This window comes from Brugia malayi, assembly GCF_000002995.4.
Source record: "Brugia malayi strain FR3 genome assembly, contig: Bm_v4_Chr2_contig_001, whole genome shotgun sequence".
Taxonomy (NCBI): Eukaryota; Metazoa; Nematoda; class Chromadorea; order Rhabditida; family Onchocercidae; genus Brugia; species Brugia malayi.
This window is the reverse complement of record NW_025062476.1, coordinates 14,048,540-14,062,072: the sequence shown is the minus strand read 5'-3', so window position 1 is coordinate 14,062,072 and position 13,533 is coordinate 14,048,540. Positions and strand designations below refer to the sequence as shown.

The window sequence follows — 13,533 nt, the reverse complement described above, 5'->3', positions numbered from 1 at the left end:
AAGATTTAAGCATAAAATTAACTTAACTATTCACTTACAAAAATCTCACCACACAAATCTAACACAAAAGTATTATCTTGACATGACAAATAATTTAAGTAACCTTATTTGTCAATACAATTAATAATAACTATCGTAAAAATATGCATCTCATTTTCTGCTTACTAGGTTTTGGCGGAATATCCACCACCAATAAAAATAATTATTTGACCTTTGACTTGCACCTTACTCACCGAATATTATCACCGCATCCATTACAATATGAATATTGTAGTTTTATTTTGAATTTCCAGTCTTCCCTCCTTTCCAAATTAATCCTATTTTGTGCAGATTTTCTCAGAATTTATTTTCACTTCTCATTATTCATTTCTCCAAAAGTCAATTTTAAGCAACGTAAAGAAAAAAAAGTAAACCAAATGGAAAGAATTTTTGCATAAATGGGAAAAAAAAAAAACATTTCTGGAACATAACAAAATATGCCTTGGAATTTAAAACTTTAAAAAATAAGTTTTATTTTTTGTGGTCGATTTGAGCATGAAACTTTGAAAATGAAAGCAAAAGTATGAGTTTTTCAACAGTAGTGAAAATTATAGGAAGCAATGACTAGCATCCGTACATATTATATATTTTAGCTGTTTAAAATTGGTCTCACATTGGAAGCACAATGAAGCTAACAAATAATAAGGAATTTAAATAAGTAGCAACTTAATTAACTTTAAATGATGCAAGAAAAAAAATTTTGATAATCAAAGAACAGATTATAAATAATTGTGGTAGTCATTAACTCCAAACACTACATTATTCAATTAGAGCCAAATAAAAAAAATAACAACAATGGCAATTACAGACACACAAAAAAAATGCTCAATCCATCGTTATCACAGTTTACGCCCCCTCTGCACTCGGCGGCCACGTTGAGGTTTCGATCTTCCACGTCTCCACTGTTTGAATGGATCATATGTTTCCGAAATTGGTACAGCGTTTTCTATAAATAATTTGCTCATAAACACATCACTCCTAACTGTTTTCTGTAATAATTCGCTCACATCAATTAAAAAAGAGTTAGTACTCACCAAAAAATGGAAAACAGCAAAATCAAACAATGATATACCGAACTGCTATTGAAAATTTCAAGTTCGCATTTTTATAATATTTTTGGAACTAACTAATTCAATTTCAACCACGAATAACCGAATTCTAGATTTTAATAGAAAAAAAAAAAAAAACTAAATTTATTATTATAAAACAAGTAAATAATATTGCAAGGTAAAACTAACTATTGAAAATATCAGGATTAAAGGTACTGTAGTCAACTCGTTGATCACACTTTTCCCCTGCATCGGTCCAATTATTTTTTCGACCTCGTTTCCCCACAGCTTCTACACTGCTTTTTTGTATTTCACTTACATCGTTCATCAATGCGATATTAATTTCACCTGCGCCCTGCAGTACTCTCTCATCGAATGTTTTTTTTTTTTTTTTTAAAGAAAACATAGAAATAATTCAAAATCAACATGGAAAGTGTAGCGAAACGATATTGTACAAAATGCTAGATGAAAATCGTACTCGTTTTCTCCTTTTCTTTAACTCATTTTTTGTTAAGGTCATTTCCTCGTAAATATTCATCTCTTCTTCAGCATTTTTTCTCTTTTCACTTTCCATTTGCAATTCACTGGCTGCCATCTAAAATGTAAACACAATAATGAATATATACATTAAAAAAAAAATGAGTTAAGAAGAATTAATTCCCTGTTTAAAAAGAAAATAAAAAAAGCAATGTATTGACTTGGCCATACTTTTCGTTCCATCTTCACTAACAGCTGTTTTTCTCTTAAATAAACAATATCAAACTAATGGAAGTATGAAGACTGCAATAATATCGGAGATATCATCTACGTAGTGCATACAAAGATAAAAAAAAAAAAAAAAAAACTTATTTTCAGTGAATTAAAAAAAAAAAAGTGAAAATGTGAAGAATTAAAGAAAGACAGCGAGGATAAACCAAAAGAGTATACGCAAAAAAAAAAAAAAAAAAAAAAAAAACTTTTTCTTCAGTAAATCCTGGATTATTTGTAGTGGAATCAAGATGCGACCATAATTTCTTTTCTTCTGGAGCACTTTGTTCCCTTTTCGCTGTTTTTTCGTTCTTCTCTTTACACTGCAATAAAATCTACTCGCTAGTTTCCTCGTGATCTGATCATATTATATAATCCAATGAAAGAAATCAGTACGAATTCGCCTTTGACAGGAATATTTTACTGGAAGCACCGTCATAGTTCTATTTAACAAATCATTCATTTGATTAATGTTGTAATACCTCGCTGTTTGCCTTCGAACTTTGCTCAATTATAGCAATCCGATAGCACTCATAAGGAGTTGCCCAGTCTTCCAATTTTTCCATAACTTTAGTTAAACGTTCACTTTCCATTTCATTATCTTCACCAATTGTATAAAGTTCTGTTGAAAGGAAGCCATCACCACTACCTGTTGTTGCACCGTTTTCACACTTCACTTTGTCATCATGTTGTGTAACAATGTCACGAATTTCTTCATTATATTTGGTTGATGAAAAATCCAAATGACACCTAGAAAAGATAAAATAATGAAAAGACCAATTTCTTTTTAACAGAAATAGACAAATTGGAAAGAAGATACTATTGCAAAAACAAATGTGAGTCAGAAAAATTGTAATAAAGCAAAACAGATTTAAAAGAAAGTCATCAACAAGAAAAATCATAATTAAAATTAGGAGTATGTGAAAGAATAATTTCTGTTAGGTTTTAATTTACAAGAGTTATACGAATTTTTTCTATAATTCCTGAAACTGATTAATTTACCGCTAAAATTAAAAGTATAAAAATTAAATTTTAGTATTTATTGAACGAATTCTTAAAGAAAAAGATTTTTTAAATCAATAACTGCAAATAAAAAGAAACAATAATAGATAATAATGATGTTTTGCGTATCAACCACGTAAAATATCGACAATTTAAGAAATTAAAATGTTTAAAATTAAGAAATGTAAGTGAAAATGGTTATCAAAAGTATCATTCTAATGCCAACCTTAGCATTGCTTTAACTGCATTCATTTTATTCAGTTGCGATGTGACACCTTCTAATGTCAACGAACCAATATTTGGTGCATAAATTGGACGTTTTACAAGTGGTTGATCGCGTGATGTATTAATGATTTGATGTAAAATATGTAATTCTTGCTTAACATGCACTGGAACAGGACTACAACATGCCAGAATGCCTTGCATTTCCCGAGGAAGTACCTGGAAATAACGAGAATGAACAACCAACTACAATTTAAAAGATCCATTTTTATGGAGAGAACAAAAATAATTTTATCAAAGGAATTCATTTAATGAAAAAGAGATCCTACGAAACTCTTTATTAACCAAATCAGAAAATAGCAAAAGAATGAAATAACCAAGAAACCTCAGCAATCTGTAGCATCATGTGACACGGCAAGACATACTGAGGACTTTCATCATCCGTTCTTGCGCGCTCATCACGCCATTTCCACAAAGCTGCCAAAGCAAACTGCTGACGAGAATTCAGGGGTTTCCTTCCTACCAATAATTTTTCATATCCATCACTTTCAAACTTCGGCTTTTTATAAACCTTTAAATAGAAAAAAACAGTCAAAAGGATGAAAATCAAATACAGGAAGGTAGGAGTTAAACTTTCCAATTCACGAAGAAAGTAATGCCATAAATCTTTCTAATGCAAAGTTTCTACTTTGCATAACACAAGCAAGTATTATATAGCATTTTACTTTATTAATTCATTACTCTTAATTCACTATCATTATTCTTAATCAATTTTCGAGGAAAAGATAGAAGAAAGAATTACGAAAACTGACAGTAAGACAAGTTTGAGCAGATTCATTGTAAACAAATTCGAGAAGATTGTTAGCAGCATTTTCCTGACTGAGAAGTCTTTTACGAAGTTGATCATAACAGTGTAACAGATAATGAGTATCACTTCTAGCGTATGTCTTATGAGCAATCGTAAGTGGCCTAGAAAGACAAAACAATATTTCATTAAAAAGACAATTTTACAGTTTATAATCAAATATATGGATAATATTTCCGAGGAATATGCAGTAAAACTAATGAGGATAATACTGGAAACTTTGACGAATTTTGTTAAAACTAGCAAGAAATTCGTACCTTAAACGCCAATCAGCTTTTTGAAACTTCTTATCTAAAGTGTGGTTGCAACAAGTTTGGACCAAATGTTGGTAAGAAAATTTTGAAAAATTAAGCACTCTCATTGCTTTATATGTGTCAAACATATTAACAACATAAATGCCAAAATCTCGTTGCAACCAAACAATATCCGAATCTGCCCCGTGAAAAACCTAGAAAATGAGTGATATTAAAATTGAAAATAATAAGATAAAAGGATTTCTACATGCGCTATTTTGATCTAGCATATAGCTAATGATAATAACCGTTTATCCATCCTGCTAAAATAATACACTAATTATTTCGATATGTTATTACGCCCCGAAACTCTAACAATCCGATTCATGATAGTATTTTTAAACCTGAATTTATTTAAGCTCATATTTGAAATAGTATTAAAAGTAGAACTTTCGAAATTTCCTAATATATTAATTACCTTCAATATGTTTGGATCCGTAAATGGCTCATTTAGGATATGCATATCGTTCCATAATGGAAAAGGATCAATAATGTAATCCATCTGACGTGTTGAAATTTGCATCAGACAAGTTAATCCAAGGAATGAACGTTGCGCATTATGCTGAAAAATATTAATTTTCTGTCGAAGCATGTAGTCGTTTATAAGATCAAAATGAACAGAAGTAAAGTTTTCAGAGCCACAACTTTTTCAAATAAAACAAATGAAACTTTTCAGAAAATAAGCGAGCAACACGGTTCAACAATATTGCTTTCATAAGCAGAAATAAACGATACCTCAAGATCTACACTGAATTCTTGTTCCTTGTTCAAAACATCTCGTAAACTTCTTAACTTCTCTAGCGTATCAACGTATACCAATTCAGTGTCCGATAGTGCCTTCAGCGGTTCAACTACTCCGATGGTTAACTGCCTTCCCGGAATCTGAAAAAAAAGAGGCAAAGAATTTCGAGGTCATCAAAGGAAATCGACGCACCTTCCACTGATACTCACTTGAAGTATGATCTCCTGACAGAAAGAAAAAGTAGAGTACGGAAAAATCATTAAGATACCAAAGGAAAGATTATAACCTTAAAATGATTCAGTTCACTGTGATAAGGATGTAAATTCGTTCCCTGATCGTTGTGCCACATAGTACTTTGATTACCATCATTATCACAGTCAACAATTTGTAAATTCTTTACGAAATTTTCCACAGCATGATGCTTTTCCTTTAGTTTTGGCTTGAATTCCGCAAAGCTATTATCAACTTCAATCCCAAAAACAATTTGCGGTTTCTCCTTGGATGTCTGCAAGTGGATTACCCAAATCAAGTTTTTGTCGTTAAAAATTGTTTTTATCCTTTTCAGATTTCAAATAAAAATATAGAAATGAAATTTCCATTTGAAAGACATGATATGGATACGGTGGTGGTTTACAAGAGCCCAACTATAAAAAGTCGTGCCATGGTTGCGCTACACATATAACATTATCTCAGCTTTTTAGAATTCAAAAAAAAAAGAAAGCTTTTGTGTTTATCAGTTGGAGTCTGAAAAAGAGAACAATTCATTACTACAGTTGTGCATATAACTCCCCTTAAAAAAAGTTTATAAAAATATATGCATAAATTACTTAATAATAACAACATAAATACGTATTGCACGTTACAATTTTTGGGAAGCAAATTTACCAGCAAAGGAACTGCAGTAGTAATCGCTGGTGATGACAATTTTTCCTTATATCCAGGTAAACGTCGTAAAAGTGCAGCATAACGTCCCTGTCTCTCAAATAATGTTTGTTCAGATGCAACTGTACTTTCCGCATCAAGAATTTGCTGTGGTACAACCACCTCTTCCATACGTCTAGCTTTTTGTAGCAAATCAAGTAAGATACCCTGCAATAAATTAGACAGATGAAGAGTATGAACAAATTTTGTACAAACCTTAGATATAACTGATGTCATACCGCTCGTTCGCAGATACTATCGTTTGCCTCAACAATACGATCCAAGAATTCATCAAGATCACTTATCCTTGTTGGTAATGGAATTCGACAACCCGCGTTCTGCAATACTTCACGTAACCTGAAAATGAAGAAAAATGCTTGATTGAGAAGCAAAAGAAGCAGAGAAGTTGAAATCGTAAGGAAATATGAACATATATATGTATAATTTACATAACAGTAATCCTTCTCTGTTGTTCCAACATAAGATTGGCATACACCGGAAAGCTTGCATACAGTTCATAACCTTCAGCACGCATCGGTAAAGCATTTGCTTCTCCAACAGCTCGAACTGCACATAATTTCACATTCTAAAGCATATATTATCGTCGGAAATCATCTAATAATATAACGAAAAGAATTTCATTACCATTCGAGAACCTAAGAATGTAAAAGCTATACAAATAAATTAAAATAAAAAGACTAAAATGCATGGTTATTATTTGGGACTTATGGAAACATTAGTGAAACATTTGGAGAAATTAAGTGTTGACAATTTTGCATTAAAAAGTATAAAACTATTTAAATTTCGAAAAAAAAAAAAAAAAAAAAAAACTATATCAGTGGAATATTTTCTTCGTAACAGTTATTTTTTCAAATTTTTTATAAAAGAAATCCATACTTTTATTGAATCTAATATATCGCTGGAATTGCTAGCTGACTGTTCTCCACTCATTTCTGAAAATCACAAATGAAACGCATAAGTTCATTAACACTCGAATATAATTTCATTAACAAAATGTATAACTTCATTAATAAAATCTTACAGATCACAAAACATATGTACCATAGAAACGTTAAAAAATAAAATTGACTGCTCTGTACTCATTTCGCCACGAGAAGTTCGTACAGTACCACTCCGATCTACTAAACTCTTTTGATAAAAAAAAAAAGAAAACGACCTCCATTAACTTCGTATTTCGTTAAAACGTCAAAACTTTTGAGGAAATTCTCGACAACATAACCTTCTAGGGAACCTTTTTAATATTGCCGACCATAAATACACTTTAATAATTTCTTAGCTTCCTACATATATTTCCAATTCTAAAACTCAAGTAGCTTTAACTTAACTTACTTTAGATTCCACGTAACTTCTATCTCACTTCAGGTTACGTAAGTCCTGCAACACCCATTTTCACTTCGTGACGGAATATCCTTTACGACGGACGATTTATGCAACAACCTATCCCTCTTACAATTACTCACTTCTTCCAGGGGTATTCATCTCCTCTTCACGTTACTTTTACGTCTTCTCGTGGTAGGCAGTCCTTTCGGAATTTCAGTAAGCGTTGATGATTTTGTTTCCGGAATTTTTTATAATTTTTTTTCTGATAACATTTTTAATGTTATGAAAAGAAAAAACTAAACGAAATCGGGGATGAAATTCCCGATAAAATTATCAAAATATATTTAAGTTGAAAATTTAAAGAGCTTTGCTAAAATTTTATTAAAACGCAATTTACAATTAACAAGGGAAAAAGCAGTATCAATAATAACATTGTCGCTTGATGCATTATATTTCCACCTTTGGTGATGAACAATATTCCTCTTTTTTATTTCTTTTTTTTTTGTTCTTTGTTATCTTTTTATTCGTTATTCCATTGAGATTTCGTCGAATCACAAAATCTATTGAAACTATATGTTTATTTCTACGTTGTGGTGTTTTTGTAGTCTTATGACAAAGAAGAATATGTCATTGGTAAAACGTACATCGAATCGAATAGTAATACGATCACGTCTATCACCAACAGATAATGTAGCGGCGGATGAACAGCCATCAGCACTTTCACCGCTTCAGGCTAACGTACTTTGGAATTATCCAGCACTGGATTCATTTTCTAAACTTTACATACCTGGAGGACAAATGGATTTGGAATGGCAGCCATCGGTTGCATCAATTTTCAAAGTTAGTTAAATTTTCATGTTTTGATAAAATTTAACTTTTTGGATTAAAAGATTTTTTTTTCGGTAAAGAAAAAAGGTAGAGTTAATATATTTTACCTTTTTTTTCTATAAAATTGATTGGTAAACTTTATTAAATGATAGGATGGATGCAATGTTAAGTGATTTATCCGATTACCTTCATGATTGTGCTTCATCAAATCCTATTACATCACTCATATCCAGATTTATCTTTGTGAGATTTGTTTAACATTCACGGGAAATCCATACATACGGATCATTCGACCATCCATTTTCTCTGTAAGATCTTTGGAAAGTAATTTCATTTGAAAGTGTTATTTCAACATAACAGTAATTTAGTGATTAAAAAAATTTGTCCTACCACTAGTTTTTCTTTTTTTTTTTTTTTTTTTTTTTTTCAGATTGTATTTTCCGTTAGAATTTCCGCCGCAATGTGGAGTATAATAAGTGATTGCGATGAAGTATACAATTACTGGGAGCCGCTTCATTTATTTCTCTACGGTACCGGTTTTCAGACTTGGGAATACTCACCTGTTTATGCTATACGGTTCGTTCTATATTCAGATTAGCAGGAACTGATGAAAACTACTCATTTTCGGATCATATCCCAATAGTCCAGAGCACCGAATTACATAAGTATAGTTAGTATTCATAAGTAGCCGTTCTTTTCTATCTCCAGAATCTATGAACATTATTCAGTCTTTGATAAAACTTCTGCACTGCTGATGATAAATATATGCCAAAGACAAAATATCAATAGCTTGAACAGAACTGGCTTACCTGAAATGGTCAGTGATGTAAATCATTCACATTCCTTCGATTGTATTATATAGCACATGTTACTACATTATATTTGTTTACTTATAACATATCACCATTTCAATATTCTTAAAAACCAACCGCACAATTGCAGCTAAGTCGTAACGCTCTTCTTAGATGATTAGCTGTTCAAGTCATTTTTCTAACCGTCTTCAAAGTCCAACATTGATAACGTGGTGAATGATCTTGTTTTAACTGAAGTGATGAGTACCAGTTAGAACAACATCATTTACAATGTTATCAGTTGTTACTTATTCATGGTTTTTGTTTTCTTTTTTATTAATGTCTGTCACTATTTGTTTGTATTATTACGTAAGCGGGAGCTTTGGTCAGGATATTTTTAAAGGTGACTCAAATTTCAGATCATATTTATACATATTAATGCATTATGGACCCGCTGCAATACTGAAAACAATATTTTTTGCTAACAAATCGAGCGTTTTCATTACAATGCGTTGCGTACTGGGATTGTTTAATGTAGGTGCTGAAATAAAAATGTATAAAGCACTTTGTTCACGGTTCGGAAACGGTATTGCTCGAATATATGTTGTGTTAACATCACTTTCAGCTGGAATGTTCATCGCAAGGTTTTACTTTCTTCGTAATACTAATCAAAAAGGTTTAGTTTTCGGGGTTATTTATTGAAAATTTTCGTTTTCTTTGAAATTTGCATTGAAGAATTTGATGATTCTTTTTGCAGTACTTTTAACTTTAAAATGTGGGTATATTTTAAATATCATTTAAAACCATAAAAATTATGAAAATGAAACAGAAATAGAACTTTTTTTCCACTCTATGAAAAAAATAAATAGCATACTGAATCAGATTATATATTAATTTAATAAGAAAGCATGTTATTTCTTTTTAGCATTTAATAAATATATTTTTAACATTTAATAAAAAAAAAAAAAAAAAATAATTAATTTAGGTTCAGTGCTAGTTATTTACATACTTAGAGAAAATACTCTTTTTAGATCATTTCTTTGATAATGCTATTTCCAGAAATTTAGGTAAGAAATGCAAGATTTAAGTTAAATTAAAACTTAAATTAAATTAGCTTTATTGAATTGCATATCTTATACACGACAACTGGTGAAAAACTAGATATTTCAGCTGTGCATTTCTTCCATCATCATTCAGTATGTCAGCAAATTTGTTTGCTATTGCAGCATACATCAATGAAGAATGGTTCCTTTTCATTTAGTTTGCTAATCTAGATATTCTTTCAAATATATTCTATTTTGTGTTAACAAAAAAAAAGGAATATATTTGGGGAATTAAATTTATAAATTAGAATTCAGCATGTGTTTAATTTACAGTCAACACTCGTTTTCTTTTAATTTGTTAGGAGAAAACATGTACCAGTAACTACATCTTGATTTGAAATATGCAGTAATTTTGAGTTTAGGCATAATGATAGTTCTGAGAGTCACACTAATTATACATCTTGTTGAAATAGTTTATTTTTGAAACTTGATAATAAATATTTTTTGAATTTTGCTTCTAGGTTGCTAGCAATATCGTTTACCGCGGTGAGTGCATTGGTTAGTTGGCCATTTGCAGCCATACTTGGTTTACCGATTGTTCTGGAAATGTTAGTTGTTCGACCTCGTGAATTAGCATTTACCTTTTGTAATTATGCATTAATTGCTGGTTCCACTATCGTTATAGCATTGGTTACTGTTGATGCATATTACTTTGGTAAGATCGTTTTGGTGAGTTCAATCTTGTATTTATTAAAAAATGCATTACATTATTTCATTGCTACTTTTTTAGACTATAATATTTTATCTTTATTTTGTTTTTTTGTTTTAGAATATAATGTTTTGTTTTGGATTGACCCCTGATCTGTTTGCATTAAAAAGAATTATTATGAGTTTTTTTGACTTGTGCAAATTTGTCCAAATAACCATGGCTAATATACATTACAAATAATGTCCCAAAAAAATTTGTTTTTCTTTCATACATCCGATTTTTCAAATTTTATTTTAAAAACAGTTCACATTTGAAGCATTTCAAAAAATTTTGAAGATTTTATAATTGGTTTTGGCATCATTTTTAGGCTCCGTTAAACATTGTTCTGTACAATGTATTTTCCTCACATGGACCAAACCTGTATGGTATTGAAGATGTAAAATTTTACATCAAGAATTTATTGCTTAACTGGAATGTTATTATTATCCTATTTCCGTTTTCGGTACCGTTTGCAGGCTTGGCATATGTTTTGACACGTTCATCTCGGCAATTAGTTCACTGCATAGCTCGAGGTCATTTCGATAATTGCCATTTTAAGAGCTGATTTCTTACTTTTGTGTTACTGTTTTCAGTGGTTTGAATTTAGTTTTCCACTGAACTGTTAAAGCTATATGAAATCATATAACTTTAAGTTGACTATGGATGCAGTTGCTATCATATCGCTATTTTTTTAAATATGCTTTAAAAAAAATATCTTTCTTTGATGAAATTTGAATTAAATTCAATTCAATTTTTACAGAGATGTCATTGGTTTATTGGAGACGTTTTTTACCAGTTCTTTTTATTTTCCTATCAGTTATGCTGTGGTTTGCAGTATTTTTCTTGCAACCTCATAAAGAGGAACGGTTTTTGTTCCCAGTTTATCCTCTTTTAGCTGTTTTAGCAGCCGTTACACTTGATGCTTTGCCTCGGTAACTTCTTTACCTGATATTATGTTTAGAATGTTTTATTCTCTGATCTTTCTTTTATTTACTGTTTATTTACTTTCTTCGTCCTTTTTTTCAAATTATTTCCAACTACTTTTTGCTTAGTAATCATTTCAGAGTTGGCATTTATCTGCTTGGTGGTAGATCACGAAGCTTTTGGCAAGCATGCGTTATTGGATGGTTGATGATATTCTCGGTTATGTCTGTTTCCCGTTCAGCTGCACTTTATCGGAATTTCTTCTCTCCAGTGGAACTTTACAAAGTGCTCGACAAACATATGCTTAATTACACTAATCATAATGAATTATTTAGTGCTGAAAATGTAGGTTTTTAATTAACTGATAGAAATAGCTCTTAATGTTCATAAAACGAAGTGCTGGGATATTTAAATGTAAGGTATTAACTTTCTTTTTTGTAAAAGTTGGTAAAAAATTTCTTTATTTAAATTTTTGCTAATTTTTGTTAGCGTTGGTAATAGTCGAATAATAAAAATCTTCAAAAATAAACTTTACAAAATTTATCATGATTATTCCCAGGTTAGGCAGTTTGTTTAAATTTAACATTTGTTTAAATTTTGTTCAAAATTTAACAACTATATGGAAAATAATTTTGCGTTTTTAGAATAGCATGGTGATACATATTTGTATCGGTAAGGAATGGTATCGATTTCCATCTTCTTTCTTTCTACCATCCGGTATTAAAAACAAGAAAAATCAAGTACTGGTTGCGGAATTGAATTTCATAAAAAGCGAATTTACTGGTTTGCTACCAAAACCATATATGAAAGGTTTTTTGCCCGAAGTCACACGTGTTATACCAACAGATATGAACGATCTCAATCGGGAAGAAATTAGTCGGTTAGTAGTACTGTACTCTTGGTATAAATTTCTGAATTTATGTTCAGACTTATTTTTTTTTTCTTCTTTTATTAAAGTCTTTGGACATTGCAATAAAAAAAAATTAAATAGTATGAAATTATAATGAAATATAATTGTTGGTTAGTGTTGTATAATAATAACCAAGGAATAAGTATTTTCTCTGTTGGTTTAATTGGCTTTTCCGCGCGATCATTTTCAGTCATACATACGATTTAATACTAGTTAGAAATCGTTGCAGCTCCATCAAATTTGTTCATACTGATATATCTTTGAAAGTCTTCGAAATTCTTTGTTGAATCTATTTGAAAATTTTATGTTGAATCCATATTTTCAGGTATATAGATATTGGACAGTGTGATTTTTTGATTGATTTAGAAACTTTGGACACTACTGTACTTGAGCCCAATTATGCGGAACAAGTAAGGTTCCCTTTATTTTCATATTTTTCATTTCCTTAATCGATTTTCATTGTTTTTAGTAGCGTGCACGTGACTATTTATAATTATTGTCAATAATTGTAGCTAAATAATTCTCACAAAATGATTTTGTCATAGAATAAATCGCAAATGAAATTGCATGTATAATTTCCTTTTTCGCTGAAAACGCAATACTGAAATCTGATTGAGAATCTAGTAGCTAATTTAATTCCATTACAATAAGTGTTTCACACAATTTATAGACAAACATTTGGCGCTCGGTAGTGAAGAAAAAATTTCTGCTGTCATCTTATTCTCATCCGGTTTATCGCTCATTTTATATCCCATTTATAACCGGTTCTAACAATGTTTACGGTAACTATCATCTTCTCGAAAGGATCCATAATGTTCATGATAACACAAAATCATAAAAGCTCCTACACATATGTCCTTTTTGTTGTAATTAGAAATGAAACTATTTCATCGAGTAGGTCGTTTTTTATAATAGCGCATAGATGCTAGTGCTCTGCAATATCATTTATTTGTTTTCCTGTTCGTTTTAGCTTATTCGAATTATTTAATGTTTTGTAGTAACGAACAGATTTCTTTAGGCTTAGTTAGTATTTCTCCTAAATGTTGTTTTTCAGTAGTTAACGTATTA

General features: G+C 30.6%; 2 protein-coding genes and 1 non-coding gene across 5 annotated transcripts; 2 read left to right on the top strand and 1 right to left on the bottom strand.

The window, feature by feature from the left end:
• Positions 1-878: 878 nt before the first annotated feature.
• Bma-crn-3 (3-5 exonuclease family protein) lies at positions 879-6,831 on the bottom strand (the record flags this gene model as incomplete). Of its 2 annotated transcripts, XM_001893350.2 has the most annotated exons (16): positions 879-985; positions 1,278-1,443; positions 1,567-1,683; positions 2,045-2,158; positions 2,318-2,585; positions 3,064-3,278; positions 3,445-3,630; positions 3,872-4,028; positions 4,182-4,372; positions 4,636-4,779; positions 4,953-5,099; positions 5,246-5,464; positions 5,845-6,048; positions 6,120-6,237; positions 6,330-6,466; positions 6,778-6,831. In XM_001893350.2, 16 exons carry the CDS (start codon positions 6,829-6,831, stop codon positions 879-881), a joined length of 2,544 nt encoding a protein of 847 aa, XP_001893385.1. The 2 variants fall into 2 exon arrangements, with proteins under 2 accessions (XP_001893385.1, XP_042935457.1); XM_043079523.1 differs by lacking the exons at positions 2,045-2,158; positions 2,318-2,585; positions 3,064-3,278; ... (8 more) ...; positions 6,330-6,466; positions 6,778-6,831.
• A 999-nt stretch (positions 6,832-7,830) lies between these two features.
• On the top strand, positions 7,831-13,303 carry Bm2182 (the record flags this gene model as incomplete). 2 transcript variants are annotated; one of them, XM_043079521.1, is made up of 11 exons in its annotated part: positions 7,831-8,061; positions 8,480-8,625; positions 9,260-9,484; positions 10,011-10,085; positions 10,405-10,612; positions 10,960-11,164; positions 11,392-11,563; positions 11,696-11,900; positions 12,200-12,435; positions 12,791-12,875; positions 13,136-13,303. In XM_043079521.1, 11 exons carry the CDS (start codon positions 7,831-7,833, stop codon positions 13,301-13,303), a joined length of 1,956 nt encoding a protein of 651 aa, XP_042935455.1. The 2 variants fall into 2 exon arrangements, with proteins under 2 accessions (XP_042935455.1, XP_042935456.1); XM_043079522.1 differs by lacking the exons at positions 7,831-8,061; positions 8,480-8,625 and having other exon boundaries at positions 9,279-9,484.
• Positions 9,065-9,145, top strand: Bma-mir-5849. The gene has a single exon (XR_006228209.1). It is a non-coding gene; the product is annotated as a pre-microRNA Bma-mir-5849 (primary transcript).
• Positions 13,304-13,533: the final 230 nt, after the last annotated feature.